The 16,556-nt window shown below is 43.4% G+C and overlaps 1 protein-coding gene across 1 annotated transcript; it reads right to left on the bottom strand.

The window, feature by feature from the left end:
• Positions 1 to 1,113: 1,113 nt before the first annotated feature.
• IRS2 (insulin receptor substrate 2) lies at positions 1,114 to 14,243 on the bottom strand. The gene is made up of 2 exons (XM_088133154.1): positions 10,359 to 14,243; positions 1,114 to 5,151 (listed from the first exon to the last, which is right to left on the bottom strand). The coding sequence occupies exons 1-2, from the start codon at positions 13,681 to 13,683 to the stop codon at positions 5,147 to 5,149; spliced, it is 3,330 nt and encodes a 1,109-aa protein (XP_087989280.1). The 5' UTR covers positions 13,684 to 14,243; the 3' UTR covers positions 1,114 to 5,146.
• Positions 14,244 to 16,556: the final 2,313 nt, after the last annotated feature.

Here is a 16,556-nt window from a genome sequence, read left to right as displayed (position 1 = left end):
ACTTCCATATACAAGTTAACAGGGCCAGCATCCTTTGCATACGATTTAAGGGCCAGCCGATATGCAGTGAGACAGCTGCATTGTTCTTACACATGCCTCTCTTGTTGGTGTATAAAACTGGGGATGGAGATTAAAAGTTCACATTAAAAGAAGTGAGGAAGCCAGGATTGGAGTGCTGCCCCTCTGAAATAAAAATAATCACTATAACTTACCTCCTGGAACATCTGTCTGCTCAGAATTTAGGAGGAATTGTTTAGCCTTGCAAGAGAAAGGCAGGGAGTTGTGGCTAATGAACACATTTCCTTAGGTCTTCAGCTACCTTTGCTCGCCCATTGCATGTTGGAGATGCACAAGTTGTGCATCTCTCCTCAGAGTAACTCTTCTTTCTACACAGTGCTTCCTCTTTTGGGTGATCAGGGGTCAGGAGGAGACTCAAGAGGCCATTCTGTGCCTGAAAGGGAGCCTCTTTCCTGCAAAAGAAATAAGCTGCTGAAGTAATGCTCAAGTGCTAATGCGACCCATGCCAGAAACCACACTGCCAAGCAGTGCGGATCTGTAAGAGGGCTTCCAAAAGAACAAAGTCCCAATGCAGAAGCACTGGAGGACATGGCTGAAATTTAAATGAAAAATGTCTTCTAGGAGATCATTCATTACCTCAGGTATCTATGTGATACAAGTACAGGGGATGAAGGATTAAGACTGTCAAATCTTTTTCCTTTCTTTCTTTTTCATATCTTCAAGTTAGGCACTTGAATTTCAGGGGGAAAAAAACCCACTGAGGGAATAATAGAATTTGAACGTATTAGATACAACAAAACATTGTTTAGCAGATTGAAATGTATTGATAGCTTTGGTATCAAGAAGGGAAAGTTAAGGGTGTAATTCTGTACACATTTACTTGGGAGTAAGCCATCTGAACTCAGTGTAGTCATGCACAGAAGTATCTAGTGTACAGTTTATGTAATGGAAGAAAACGTAACCAAACCTAATTCTATTGTCTAGTACACCAGCTTTCAAACTTTTTCAGGCCATGGAATCTGTTAGCTAGAAAAAAAAATTCCCATAACCCCTATTTAAGAAGCAAAACACTCAGGATAGAAAACTGGCAATAAAATGAAAAGTAGCTGTTTATTGTAAATGCAAAATTAACATTTCCAATGTACACAAAATAGAACTTGAATTTCACAATTATTTGGGAGGTTCATGTTTTAGTCAAACAAATCAGCGACTAGGATGTGATTGCTTTTCCTTGGATAAAAATTCAGTGTTTGAAACTATTGATATTACCTGTAAGCAGAGATAATTTTCTATATTTGGATTATTTCTGTACTTGTTTTGTTGCTGTATGTAAAGAGATGGTGCTCTCCCAAAGACATGTTGTTGCAAATGGCATCAGATATTTTCATGCTCAACTGACAGATTCAGGATATTCCTTTAGAAGCTCTATCCAGAAATTCATTATGTTCTCCATGAGGAAATGTTTGTCCTGTAAAATCAGTCAATTTTAATTTTAATTTCTCAAAACATGTGCCATATGGATACCAGCAGCATTGGCTTTTTTTTTTTTTTTTGCTTTCACCTTTTTCTGTAGTGTTTGCATTTGTATCAATTTGTAGCCAATGATCCATATGTAGAAAAAGGTTCACATTGCATAAATAGGTATTAGGCCTTGTCAAAAAACAAAATAAAAATAGTATGAGTGGTATACCTCTAGGACAGGTATTGGTGGCATGGATTTCTTCCAAAGTAAATGTCCTGCTGGAGCTACCAAGCACTTACCTTCCCCTTGCCTGCCTGGATTTGCAAATGTGATTCTCATGTTGTGTTTACTCCAGAAGTCCCACTTCAAGGAGGTTTGAGGTACACGTGCACTACAGCAATCCTAACTTCTTTATTGATTCCCACACAGCTTAAAGACACTTACTCCTGAGTAGCTGACCTCTTGGGGACATGCACATGCATACCCACAAATATGGTCTGCAATGTGGAAAATGAAGAGGGAGGGAGGGAGGACTCACTACAGTTCTTCTTGTGCTGCTAAGCAAGTTAGATAGGTTTGGCAGACGTTGGGGTAGGCAGGGAGTCAAGTTTTGTGTGTCTGTGGTGAGGGAAAGACAGCCAGCTGCCAACCCGTCCAGAGTATTTGCCAATGTTGCTGATGACAAATGCTGAGGATGTTACAGCTATTGAGAAGAGAAGAACAGCATCAAGGAAGAAGTGGATGGCTGAGTGTCTGCCAAAGACCAGCATGTTTAAGGCCCCCACCCCCCAATCTTTCACAGAACCCACTCAGCCCAGTTTATGCTTGAAAATGCATTATTGTGTAGATCTCATTCTTAGAGACAATTGTTTTGCAGTGTTTCCCCCCCCTAAAAATGATCAGAATTCTATGGCCGGTAGAATTATGGCAGAAAAGGATGGGCCATTTTACACACTGTAAGAATGAATTTTTTTAGACTTCATTACAAGTTTAATAAAACAAGATTTTACAAATGAGTATTTTATTAGATCCAAGGATTTCTAGATGTCAGATTCTGATATCTAGATGGAACTGACAGTGCAACTATAGCTACTAAAAATTATCAAAATACATCTAATATACGTTGCTATAAATAAAAAGTAATTAAGATGAAAAATATTAATTTCTGGAGACGCTACTTACCCCAAGTGGCAGAGATGTTCATTTGCCAAAAAGGTTGTTGGCAATAGTTTTTGTGAATTAACCTCATCATTACTGGGGTTGGTGGGGCAAAATATCTGTTTAAAAGCACTGTTATTAATAAAAGACTGTTTCCAAATCTGAAATTATTTTCTCAGGACTACACTGCACATTTTCAAGCAAAGGACAGAATTTAACTCTATCATTTCTACTGATGGAACTTTTGATTAGAGAAGATGATTGAGGAAGAGGCTCAAAAACATAGCAGAAAGCTATATTATAGAAAACAATTTTGATTTAAAAAAGGAACAGGCCTTCAAGGACTTTAATTCTTCAATAAATAACATTTTATTGCATATGGCTATTAAGGATAGCAGCCAAGATCAGTAAAGACTAAATACTAAATTTTAGTTCCATGGTTTCTCTTCCCCAGCAGCATCATTGATTATTCCTATATACATAGTGTGCATTGGAAGACACAGCAAGATATATTAAGTGTTTTGCCTTAGCACAATGGCAAGAAATATATTTACTATCTCAATGTCCAGAAACAATTATATTTCTAAAAAGAAAACACTGCTTATAACTGTTAATGTTACGTAGCAAAAAATATTTAAAATTTAAGGTAAAATCAAGCAGAATGTACAAAGACCCAATATACATAGCAAAGTGTTAGCAAATTTAACATTTATACATTTTGGTTTCATATTGTAAACTAGATTAAGAATGTAACTATTTGCATATGCCTTTGTGAAATGTAAAGTATTGACAAGAAGTCAGTATATATTCAAGCTCATTTATTTTAGAAACTAACTAAACTGACTATTATGGTATCAGGAACTGATTTTTCCCCCTAAGATCATCAGATGCAGTGCTCCATTACTTGAGGACATCATACGCAGCCATCTTCATTAATTTAATTTATGACAGTCCCCCACAACCTAGTGCCTTCCAGATGTTTTGGATCACAATTCCCACAACCTAAGCCAGCATGGGCATTGATCAGGGATGTTAGAAATTGTAGTCAAAAACTTCTGCAGGAAAGGTGAGGTACTGAACTTTTAAATTTTTTGTTATTTGATAATTCCATTCTTCAACATATGCATTATTCTACTCTCCTCCCATTCCCTCAAAGAAACCATGAATGGGTAGCAGTTACATTCAGATGCCCCTTTTTACAGGATCTTCTGTCCCAACGCTCAGCATGGAAGGAGAAGAACTTTGCGTTATCTTGAGCAATAAAACCTTAGCTCAGTAAAGACAGAAAGCACATTGTGCTTCTGGTGACATTGTGTTCATTGCTTAAACACAGGACTGCTCAAGGAAAAAGCTTATGGTTGCTCTTAGTAATGATCAGGTACCTTTAAAATAACAACACGTTTTTAAAAAGCTTCTTCAAGCAAATACAGATCAGAAGCAACAAGAGGAGGACCACCATAGTGCAAGCTCTGAAGATGAGATATGTAAAAATAGCAGCCATGACACTATTGTTTTCAAAATACTGAGTATGTATATCCTTGTGAACTATTTCTGGGAGAATGACTGAAAATTTTGCCCTCTCCCCAAATGTTATGCTTTTTTTTTTTTAATGGAAACTGTTACTTGTTGAAGAAAAATATTCAGCCTTACTGAATAATGTTGTATTTTGTACAAAAGTTTGTCACCTTTTTGACACATATTAGCCTTCATTTCTAAATTTTAGTTGCAAGAAAATAAGCTAATACCAAGAGTAGCTGGTAAACGTAAGCATACAAATAGGATAAAAGATCTTTGAAGTCTGCAGGACTTTAAAAGATAAACAGAAACTATCAAACAAATGTCAGAGGTATAGAATGACATCCCAATATAGTTTAATGGTACCAAGTTTTGTTGCTTCCATAGCGTATCTTATAATTATCATAAATATATTGATAGAAATCTAATCTATCAAGTTGCATCTTGGCTTTAAGTTTTTCAGGTCCCATTCTGGGCTTTGCATGTAAGTAAACGAAGCAGCCAGCCAGCAGCAGGGTTCTTGAAAGATTCAGTAAGGCTGACGCCTGTACTATGCCACTGAGAGAAAGGAAATGCCAGCCATCCTAAACCACAATACAAATCCAGTTTGACTTTTAACTGAGGTAGTGCTGTAGAGGTTTGAAAATATGCTAGTAAACACCAGATTTTACTGCTGTAGCATGTGCAAGCAGAACCTCTTAACATGCTGAAGAATAAGTACAGTTCATTGGTACTGAAAAGGCAATGATCACAATGCATCAGCCCACCGTAGAGGTCCAAAGTCCTAAAAGATACCATGCTGAGCATGGTTTATGCAAACAGCGGCACAGTGTTGCAAAAGATCCTGGTGAATGAGACAGGTTGCTTCTCCTCCAATAGTAACGAAGAAATGTTCTGAAAGCTACATGAAGTAGGGAGAAAAAATGGATCTTAAAGCAGCTTAAATCTAAAATGATGACAGTTCTACCAAGCAGAATGGTAAAACTGGTTTCTTCATTCTGAAAAGGGGGGAAAAAAATGAGTCAGTAAACTCTAATCAAAAGTAAACAAAGATACAAACGATCCATAAGTACTAATCTACTCTTTTTTAAATCACATGTTGGCATGCCTGCCCTCCTCACAGCTGACTTCTAAGGCTATATCCTTTCTTAGGAATTCACACCTGCTCCAGAAATATTTGCTGCCACAGAAGATGCTCCATGTGTCATTCCCTAGAGGCAGCAAAGACACTGCAGATCTAACATTACACTCTTAAGTTTCCCTTCAGTATCACTGCCACAATTCTCCTCCTAGACCCAGGAACAGGAGATCAGAAGAGAAACTATTCACTTCCTCTAGCAAAGCTAGAATAAACATAGGTGAGCAATTCTTTCAGGGAACACAAAATACTCTGTTCTGAATTATCAATTCTCCTTACTACATGCTTTCTAGGAAACAGAAAGTGCAGATTTGTGGTGTACTTTTTCTCTCCTTCACAGCTTTCTTCTTCTTTTACTTAGTACTGTACAGTTTTTTTTCTTGTAGGTTCAAAGGACAATTTGGCAAAGAAAAGAAAGATGACAAATGTTCCAAGAGAGATAATAAAACAACAACCCAGGCTGAACTGGGCATTCAAGCTCATTTATTTTAGAAACTAATTAAACTATTATGGTATCCAGAACTCATTTTCCCTGCTAAGATCATCACTTTCCATGGTTCACAACAAAGTTTTGAGTGTTGGGACACCAATAATATGTGTATTAGTGCTGTACAATCCATTGGGAATAATTTAGAAAATATACTTGGAATGTGTAGGAGCATAACTGCACCTTTCAGCAACTCTTTAAAGCAGCGGCATCTTTTCTGAGCTGTCACCAAAGCATCACACAGCTCTAGTGAGCAACCTATCAACAGATTGACTGAGAGCACCACTCATCCTATGGGTATCAAGAGCATTCAGGAAGAGCAGGCAGAGGTCAGGTTGATAGCACCCCCATGAACAAAAATCTGGCAGTACTGAATTCACTGGACTGAATGAGCTTATTTTCACAAGATTTTATAACATGTTTTCCTGTATCAAAACTTCATTCTGTGAAGACTCTTGAGGTTGACTAAAGAGCCATCCTGCTAGCCTATTTAATGTGCTGTTATTCAGTCCTTGAGATCGCACCAAGTATGCCAGCACAAATTTACTCTGTCGAAATAACCAGACTGTAGTCCACATTGCTAACAAAAATGGAAAGTGATGCTGTCTTAATAAACTATTGTGGGGCAAGCTAAGATGCAGTGGTTGGTAGATTTTCCTGCTGATGGGAAAAGATCCACTGATCACTCTCCCTAATTTAGGCTGAGGCTGAGGCTGGGGCTTGGGAAGGAGGCTGATCTGGGGGAACAATTCCAAGAAAACAGGAGAGGCTCTCTTTCTTCCCAGATCACCTGCTCTGTGAGTGGGCAGCTTGTACAGGGGATCTGGGAGACAGGAATTTCTGCTCTCTCCTCCAAGATTCCCCACATGTCTTCCACATACCATGTGGGTAGACACAGGCTGAGCAAAGAGTTCTGCTTCAGCAAGCACCACCCCCATATGGCCTGTTGTAGGAAGCCAAGGAAATGACTTTGGAAAAAGAACCGAGAGGCCGTTAGAGAAACACCAGGTGCAGAAGAAACATGCATTTAGTCCAGAGAGGAAGAAGAGTATTACAAAGAAACTCAGACTAGCCTTCCCCTGGGTCCTTGGGGTATAAGAGGGAGGGAAGAGAAGACATGGGCAGACTTGCAAGATTCTGTTATCATAGCCTTTCTCAGTTCTGGTCTTCCTGTGGAGTCTGCTTCCCAATCCGATCTACCTTGAAGGGCTGATACCTGCTCACACACTGTGAGGAGAATCCAATACATGGCCCACATGGTGTGGTAGCTGGCTGTGTGTGTGGCACCCGTTAGAGCAAGAGCTGCCATTGATGCAACCTAATGGCATGGCTATCAACAAGGTAAATGAGAGAGGTCCTCATAGAATGCCTCAGGAGTCTGTAGGCAGCTACTAGTAGCTGAGGTAGGAATCCCCTGGCACCTATGGGTAGTTTGTGAGTTAGTGACTGCTGTAAGGAGTTGGAAATTCCTTCTGCTACAGCCAGAGCCACCACTATGCACAAGTGGCAACACTCTGCCTAGAGGAGATCTGGCAGGGCTGGTGCTGACACTGTGTTCACAGGTTGCAGGCCAATGCTGACCTTGTAACTTGCTGAGCCCCCACTCCTCAGTTATACTGATAATCATGCTGGCCTGTCATGCATGGTGATGGCTCATGATTACATGCCATGCAGGGCTCTGTGGAGTGCCAGCAAATTATGGGAAAAGGGAAGTTTCTGTTGGTTCAGCCTTCTGATGTGGCTGCTGGCATGCCATGCAATGGAAAAGGGAAAGAAGTATGTCCACCTGCCAAAATGGCCAACAGGAGATGGGAGATCCCCCCTCCCATATCACCAGCTCAGATGCCGCCAAAGTGACTCACATTGTGTAAATAAGAAGGCTTCATCCAAGAGAAGGTGAAAAAAACCCAAACTCTGATTCAGCTATAGCTTCAGTTGGTCTGGAGATGAGAGGAAAGGGTCCAGGACATAGCTCTGTAGCATTCCCTTTGATACAACTCTCCAAGCTGACATAAAGCCATTTATGAGTACTCTCTGGCTGCAGTCATTTGGTCATTTAGGAATCTATTTTACCATTGTATCAATTGTTTTAATTCCTAGCACTTTTCAGTGTTAGTAATACAGTTACCTATGTATATATTGTTGCCATTTCCAAGTGAAATCGAACACTGTCAAGATCCACAGACAAACTAGACTTACATTTATGCCCATTATACAGTTGTTCCATTTTCAATGCAATATTTTACTTAAATCCACAGATTTAATCATGTGAGGGCTCAATAGGTTCTTAACAAAGGTACACATTTTCTTATCAACTATGAAAGAACTGAATGATTTTTCTTTGCATTGACTCAGCTGTATTTATACTCAGTATATATACAACCAGACCAGAATGAAGAATATATATGTCTCTGGAACTAACAACAATGCACAGAAAATGTACACATCTATTTTGTATCTCCTTAGCTGACAAAGGCATTTTGATATTAAGACATTCGTTTTGCTTCTTGAGCAGGACTGAAGCAGAAGGTGCAGGATTTAAAAATGACAGTAGTCAACAATCATTCCTCCATAGTTCTTTGCTTCTTTTAAATGACAAATGCACAGCCCTTAATCACTTGGAAGTGACTAAAAACAGCAAAACATTGTGCAGATTAGGATTGATGAATTCTAGGTGAAGACTAGCATTGCTCTTCCTCCATTTTCTCATGCAAGCAACTAACACCAATTTATTTATTTATTTATTTATTTATCATATTTATATAGCCGCCCATCTCACACAAGGTGACTCTGGGTGGTGTACAACAATTAAATAAATAAATAAATACATAAAACACTATATATAAAAAATAGTAAAATTATTTGCCTCATTATCCTGCTTATCTTGCAAAATACACTTGATTTATTTGGCTCTGCAAGTTCAAAGAATAAACTTGAATAGGACCTGTGCATTGTTGAATTGGGAGGTCATTTGGAGGAGTAAAGTCGCATGCAGCTGGGGAAAAGGCAAACACACCCAGACTTAATACTATTTTATATACTTTCAAGATCACTATTATTTCAGTGTTACCTTTTTATCCTTTACATATTTTGTGCTAGACAAAACACAACTGTGAGACACACCCAATTTACAAAATTGCTTTGTTAATTATTAGAGTTGTTCTGTTAAATGCTAGTGTTTCCTTGTTGTTTCCTTATTATTATTTGGGATGTATATACTTTCAAAGTTAACATCAATAGAATAAAGCTGAAAGTGTATTTTGTGTTCACTATTCCAAATTTTCATACCAAACAATTCAAATTAAAGTAGTAGACCTGTTATTGTGTGGCTTTGTTTGAAACTTGCAACAGAAATGCATACCATTGCATACTGTATATAAAAGTGTAACTAATCGGTAACAATGAACTCTACTGAATTTATCAAGGCATCAGGAATTACATGAACTTCACACTTGGGAGGGAACCAAAGTAACTGTTGTGTGACCCTGGGATGATAAATGTGCACGCAATTTACAGCAGTGGATGACTGAGACCCATTGTTTGTCAACATCTGAATCTATTGTGGTTTTGGTTTTGGGGTTTTTTTTGACAAGGGCCAAGGAAGCAGGCTTTTAAGCAATCTCGTCAAGTTTTCTTGATGTACATTTTCAGGGTTTGTTTTTCATCTCTTGTATTATATATATATGGTGTACATGCGATCTATTCATACTATCTGGTATGTCCCTTTTTTCCTTGTGTTTTTTCTTCAGTTATAAATAAAAATAGTGTTATAATTCTGTAACAGAGCAGAATAAGTACTCCCCAGTGGGAGAAAACATGCAGGAGAGAGAATAAAAGTACAATTAGCTTAAGATCTCTATTGCAAAAAAAACCAAACAAACAAAAAACCAGATATATAGGCAAAAATATCAATAGCACAATTCTATTAATGATTACTCTGAACCTAACCAACTTGGCTCATGTCAAAAATCAAAGCAAGTTAAGATCTGGCCAGGCAGGGCTACGATATCTAGGCTGCAAAAATCTGGACCTCTAAGTGGCAGCAAAGTGTTCATTCTCCCTATCTCTGAACTGCCCTCTAATACTTGTCCTGATTTTTGGCAAGATTTTTGGTGGCCCTAGATTAGTACTTGAATGAGAGTTCTTTTGAGGATAGCACAGATGCAGTAGATTAGACCAAGAAGTTGAAAAAATATCCTGGAAGAAGGAAGTGGTAAACAAGTTCTATATTGCTGCCAACAAAACTTCATGGTTATGTCCAGCTCCACTTGAAGGAGAATTTACCTGTTTACTCTGAACTACATCCTACTTTTTTTTTCCCAGTGGGAATTACTCCTAGAATTTCAGCTTTAAAATGTTAGTGGACTAAGAAATAACAATGCACTAGCTGAGACTCACATATTTAAATTTGGAATCCTTTTGTATAACCTTAAGCTAGCCTCTCCCCACAAGTTCAGCAAAATAATTTAAAGTAAATGGCCAAAGTATTTTTGATTTTGTGTTTTCTATGGCTCTAATGTGATCTCTCCTTCAAAAGCTCAGTTATTGAACGGGGAGCGGGAGTAAGTTCGCAAACTCACCTTTCACTAAAGATGTTTTTTTCAGATTGTGGGCCAGGACATTTATACTGGCATAAGTACCATTGATGCTTCCATTGAGAGGACGCCTGCCTTTGTGCCCAACTTGGTCTCCAACTGCAAGGTGGCTTCCATCTGATGCATCAACAGCAATGTAGTTGAGGCCATTCTGGAAGCCAGCTGAGGTTTCCCGGCACATGGGGCTGCTGTTCTGTTCCTCCCCCAAACCTTCATTTTTCCTGAGGGACACATTTTCTACAGAGGCAGAACTCTGCCGCTTAGGATTGTGTGCAAAGGAAGGAGAAACAGGAGTCACTGTGGTAGTAGATAAGAAAGTTTCTGAACTGTGCCTCCGACGCCCCTGAGGGTCAGCACGAATGACTTTGGCTCCATGATTGGGATTAAAAGGAGGACTGGCAAAGACAAAGGCCTCCACCCCAGGAAGGGTAAGTTGCTTCAGGCCAGGGCCAGGGCCGGTCACCCGGACGCTTTCTGGCTTCTGTGAGATGGGCTGGGGTGGTGCGGTGGCAGTGGTAAAAATCATCTCCGTATAGTCACCGGCTTCAGAAGATGGGCTGGAAAGGCAAGCCATCTGTATGCCAATCTTTAAATAATGCTTGTCTAGCTGCCCAGAGCTAGGGCAGGATCCTGGCAAAAGTACTTCTTCCAAGGACCCCAGAGAAATGGCATTTGACTGGGGACCATCAAAGTTGAGGTTCATATAGTTGGAAATCCTTGAACCCCTATGCCCACCTAAGCCAGAGTTAAGCAGAGAGGGTGAGCTCTCACAGGTTGGTGCCAGCGAATAGCCAATGTTGACATAATCCCCACTGGAACTCTGGGGTTCCTTTGGAAAAGGCTGTTCATTCGTGCTGGGTAGCAAAAGCCCTAAAGAAGGGTGTATGGGCTGGGCATTGCCTGTCTGTTGGCTGAGAGAGCTCTGAGTCTGGCTGTGATGCATGGATAAATGCATTGCAGTACTGCTGCACGGAGCAAGAAAGAATTCCCCTTTGGGAGTGTAATTTTGTCTGCCTGTTGGAGAGCTCATAAGCACATACTGGTCGCTGTCCTTTCTCTCACCGTGAGAATCTGACTGCTGCTGGCATGCATGCGATAGGCTACCCAAGTAGCTAGCCTGATTCCCAAGCCTCAGGACGCTGAAATGATCAGTGGAGAGCACAGGCGAGTCCGAAGCAGGAGGCCCATGCAAAGGGGGCAAAAGCAAAGGGGACATACTGATGTAGTCCTCGCTGGCCACTCTCTCCTCCGGACTCTCTCCAGGCAGCCGGGCACTGGTACTCCACATGCGCATGTAGCCACTACCGTCTGGAGAACTCTCACTGTTGGCCTTGTAGGAATGAGGTTGTGCAATCTGCTGTGGGGCTGACATACTGGTGGGGCGCATAGACATATAGCCACCGGGATCAGTCCGCAATGGCAAGACACATGCTATGCTGGGACTCATGGGCATATAGCCATCCTCCTTAGGCACGCTGCAGCCTGAACGTGACCTGTCACCGCTGGTGCCACTGCACCCAATGTCCACATCGCAGTAATCCTCAGGATAAGGAGTATAGGCTGCCTTTGGAGAATACCCCGCTCTGGAAAAGGTGGCCTGCATGAGTGTGTATTCATCCAGGGAGGCAGAGGAAACTGGAGGAGGCAAGGAGCCCTGGTGTGCTGGTGTTGTCAAAGAGTAAGTGCGCTTCCTGGGAACCTTGTCCTCGCCACAAGGATATGGCTGGTGGCGAAAGGGTCCCCGTTCCATAGCAATGTAGCCGTCCAACTGCCAGCCAGGAGGAGTCTCAGGTGTGTTGCTATGGTGGCTTGTTGCTGAAGAAGATGAGAAAGGCAGTAGGTCTCCAGCTGGACTGGAGCCTAATTCCTCAAAAGTCATGAAGCCAGCTAGGTCACCTGGGGAACCAGAAGCAGAGGCACTGCAACTGGATAAACGCTGAGAGGCCAGGCTTGGCTCTGTGGTCAACTTTGGCCCCAGGGAGGAAGAATGCCCTAAAGCTAGGGAGCCACCAGAATGGATCGCTGTTTGCCCCCCCAGTGGGCTAGCACTCCCCCTGATTCCAAAGCTGTGTGGGATTTGCCCAGTTTCAGGGCTCAGGGGGCTGCCAGACAGTGAATCGGCCCTAATTCCGTCACTCTCGCTGGCAGTCCGCACCCGGCTGCCGTGACTGCTGCTGCTACTGCTGCTGCTGCTGCTGCTGCTCCCTGCTACAGCCAGGATATCGGTGCGCGATCGGCGGAGGAGGCCGGTCTGGCTGGGGGGCAGAGGCGCCAGCGGGTGATGGGCGTGATGGCGGCGGCCGGGAACAGAGATGGGGCGGCTGCACATAGACGACAATCCGCCGCCGCCGCCGCCAGTCACAGCGACTGTGGTGGCGCCGCCGCCGGACGAGGACGACGAGGACTGGCTCTTGCTACGCGGGCGGAACTCTACGAGCTCCCGCAGCGCCTTCATGGCCTCCAGGATGGTCTCGTGGATGTTCTGCGCCACCACCGAGTCGTCGGCTTGCATCCAGAGCTCCCCGGGCCCCGTCGAGGCCGAGCGGCCGAGTTCCATGAAGAAAAAGCTGTCCGAGTGGCCGCATCGGCGGATGTTCATAAGCTGCAGCGTCACGCAGGGCCGATCGCAGTTGAGTCGCACTAGTCCGACCGTGCGCGCCGCCAGGCACAGGCGGTGCACGCCCGTGAGGTTGCGGCTCTGCCCGAGTCCCTTCGGCTTCAGCGTCACCTGCCACACCTCGCGGTAGGCGGCGGACGAAGGGGGCCTGCAGCCCGGTTGCCCGTAGCTGAAGTCCTCGCAGGAGGCCAGCTGTGACGGATGCCGAGGAGAGCCCTGCGCCGCGGCCTGGCTCTCGCGGAGCAGCTCCGTGATCGCTTGGTACCAGGCCTCCTGCTCCGACTCGCTTTCAGCCGCCAAGGCGAAGTACTCGTCGCGCGTGTAGAGGGCGATGAGGTGCTTGTGCTTGGCGTCGGCTCGCTTGTGGATGTTGAGGCAGGCGTCGAGGGCGATAGTCCGCTTGGGTGCCGTCGACTTACTCCGCCACTTCTTCTCGCTCTCATAGTACTCCAGTCGTGCGGGCTGCTGCGGCGACGCCTCCTCCCCCGCTGCCGCCCCGCCAGTGGGGGCGCGAAGCACGAAGAAGCGCTTGTGGCCATGCTTCTGCTTGCGAAGGTAGCCGCACTTGCGCACGCCCGGCGGCGGCTGCTGCTGCTCCTGTTGTTGTTGCTGGTTGTTGTTGTTGTTGTTGTTGTTGAGGTTGGGGCCAGCCGAGGAGCTACTGGGCGACTCCGGCACGGGGGAGGTCGCCATCCCCCAGGATGGGACGGTACTCCAAGGAGGGCGAGCCCAGAGCTTCCGCGGCGCGCGGCACCTGTCCCTGGTACCTTCTGGGTCTGCTCTCACCGTCAGCTCGCGCTCCTTCGTCTCGGTCCGCCCGGGGCTACTGCGCAAGCTCCTTCAGTTTCAGCACCACGGACGCAGCGAGTTACTCCTCGCACTTGGCTCGTCCCCGCGAAGAGCAAAACAACACGTGAACTGCCGGTTACCCAGCAGTTACCCAGACGCTCACGCACACGAAGGGATGGGGTTGCGCGGAGATGCCGCCTCTGGCCTTTCATCTCACCGCGCTCCACATTGGGTGCCATGCCGCGTAAAAGGCAGCTTGCTCCGCCAATGGCGTGGAAGAGAGAAGCTCCCCCCTCAAGGCCTCTAGGGTATTATTGGATTGGAGGCTGGCGTCTTTTTCATGCCCCGCCTATCCGTCCCGCCTGTTTCCTTCCCTACCTGTCTCCCTGCGACAGTGTTTCCTTGCGGAGCACCTCCTGCGCAATGAGCTGCGACTCTCTGGCCTCAGGCAGCTGCCTTGATGGTCCCAGCTCCGAGGGCGCCCCGAAACCCTGAGCTCGAGTTTATTTATTCTAGCACAGTTCTAGCTAGAGCTGTAGGTAATTATTTGTGTTCGCGGGGCGCGCGCATACGTACTAGAGTTCATCGTGAATTACAGCATCACGTGATAGCTCTCCTAAGGACTGGAATACTCGGGGGAAGCCGTAATACGGTGGAAAGGGGAGAGCAGTTGGACATTTTCTGCAGTGGTGAGGAGGCGGCTGGGATAGGTTTGGAAGGACTAAAGTAGGAGAAACAGAAGCTGAAAAGGAAATAGGCATCTTATACAGATCTTCCCTTGCGCTTAAACATGCCAGTTATTTCAGCTGTTCCTCCTGGGACTTGTTTCCAGATGCCCTGAACCATCTGGTTGCCGTCTTCTGAACATATTCCAGTTTGTCAGTGTCCTTCTGAACACATGATATCTACAGTACAACTGGTTGCAGAATTTCAGAATACTTTTTTGTGTGTGTGCGTGTCTGAATTGCGTTGCTGGTTCACGGTTATCAATTGTGTTATTACTACCAAGAATTATTTCATCCTGGAAGAAAATCAAGAATACACACACACACATTTGTGCCTTCAAGTCAGTGTTGGCTCCTGGTGACTGCCTGGACTAGTCCCTGCAGTTTTCTTGGCAAGATTTTTTGGAAGTGGTTTGCCATCATCACCTTCCTAGGGCTGGAGAAAGTGACCGGCATCTAAGTCACTCAGCTGGCTTCATGTCTAAGGCAGGATTCCCAGTTTCTAGCCTGGTGCCTTAACCACTACACCAAACTGGCTCTCTTAAAATATATTAGGAACAATAACGATAACAACAAAACAGTCAAGGAGGCTATTGGACTACTGAATGACAGAGCATTAAAAATATGTTAGTGCAGACAAGTTTAATAAAGTATTTGCTTTCATCTTCACTGGGGAGGACATACAATACAGGCTTATGCCTGAACTAGCTTTTTCAGGAAGAGAATCAAAATAACTGAAAACAAACATTAGTCATAGAATATGAAGTCATAAGCCTACAGGCCAAATTAAAAATAAATAAAACCCCAGGTTCAAATGGTATTTGCCTGAGAGTTCTTTAAAAAATGAATTTTTCAAAGGTTAGCGCCTATTCCCAAAGTCTGTAAAATGTGCAATTTTTAAAAAGGAAACCAGAGAAGATACAGAGACTGTAGACATGTTGGTTTAATGTCCTTTCTGCATAAAATGCTACAAAGTGCTTAAAATAAACAAATTTAAATATACAGAACAATGGAATTTATTAAAAAGGACTTAGCTGTATTCTGTAAAAGTAAGTTTTGTGTCACCTAACCTTCAAGACTTTTCTAAAGATGTCAACATTGACTACTTGGGATACTTGATGGTAAACATGTCAGTATTGAATACTTGGAGCAGTACTTTTCAATTTGCTTATAAATGATCCAGAATTAGAGATAAGCAGTAAGATGCCAAGTTCAGTGATGATATCAAAAAGGGACCATGAAGAGCTCCAAAAAGATCCATTCAGATTGGTTAAAAGGACCCCCCCCCAAAAGCAAATGTTTTCATTGTAAGCAAGTATTAGTTGATAGTTGTTGTTGTTGTTCAGTCGTTAAGTTGTGTCCGACTCTTTGTGACCCCATGAACTATATTGCGCCAGGCCTTCCTGTCCTTCACTGCCTCCCTGAGTTTGCTCAGTTTCATGCTCATTGCTTCAGTGATGCTATCTAACCATCTCATCCTCTGCCGTCCTCTTCTCCTTTTGCCTTCAATCTTTCCCAGCATCAGGGTCTTTTCCAAAGACTCCTCTCTTCACATTAGGTGACTAAAGTATCTGAGCTTGAGCTTCATTATCACCCAAAAAACCCAAACTTCACAGATACATTAATGGAATGTGAGATGAAGAAATGGATCAGGAAAGGGATCCTGGGGTAATCACAGATAGCTCAATAAAAATGTGAATCTAGTGCATGGGTGCTGTAAAAAAAAGGCAAATTCTATGTTTGTACCATTAGGAAGGAAACTGAAAATAAAACAGAATAGGTAGTCCCAGTTTAAGAATGAGTTCCATTCCCAAGGTCTGTCCTTAAGTCGAATTTGTATGTAAGCTGGAACAGTATTATTGTATAATACTGTATAACTAGTATTGTGTAATGAACTTGAACCATTGTGTATTTAACTCGTATCATTGTGTATTTAACTCAAATGTTGCTATAGTAGGCTCCATTCTTAACTATGGGTTGTCTGTAACGTGGTCAGGTGTTCTTAACCCGAGGACTACCTGTAATATCATTTGCTCTACATGGATTGTCTTC

Source organism: Python bivittatus, unplaced genomic scaffold, assembly GCF_059951505.1.
Source record: "Python bivittatus isolate LINGU-HERP-01145 unplaced genomic scaffold, Pbiv_v1 ctg000020_np1212, whole genome shotgun sequence".
Classification (NCBI taxonomy): Eukaryota; Metazoa; Chordata; class Lepidosauria; order Squamata; family Pythonidae; genus Python; species Python bivittatus.
This window is presented reverse-complemented; position numbering and strand designations above follow the sequence as displayed.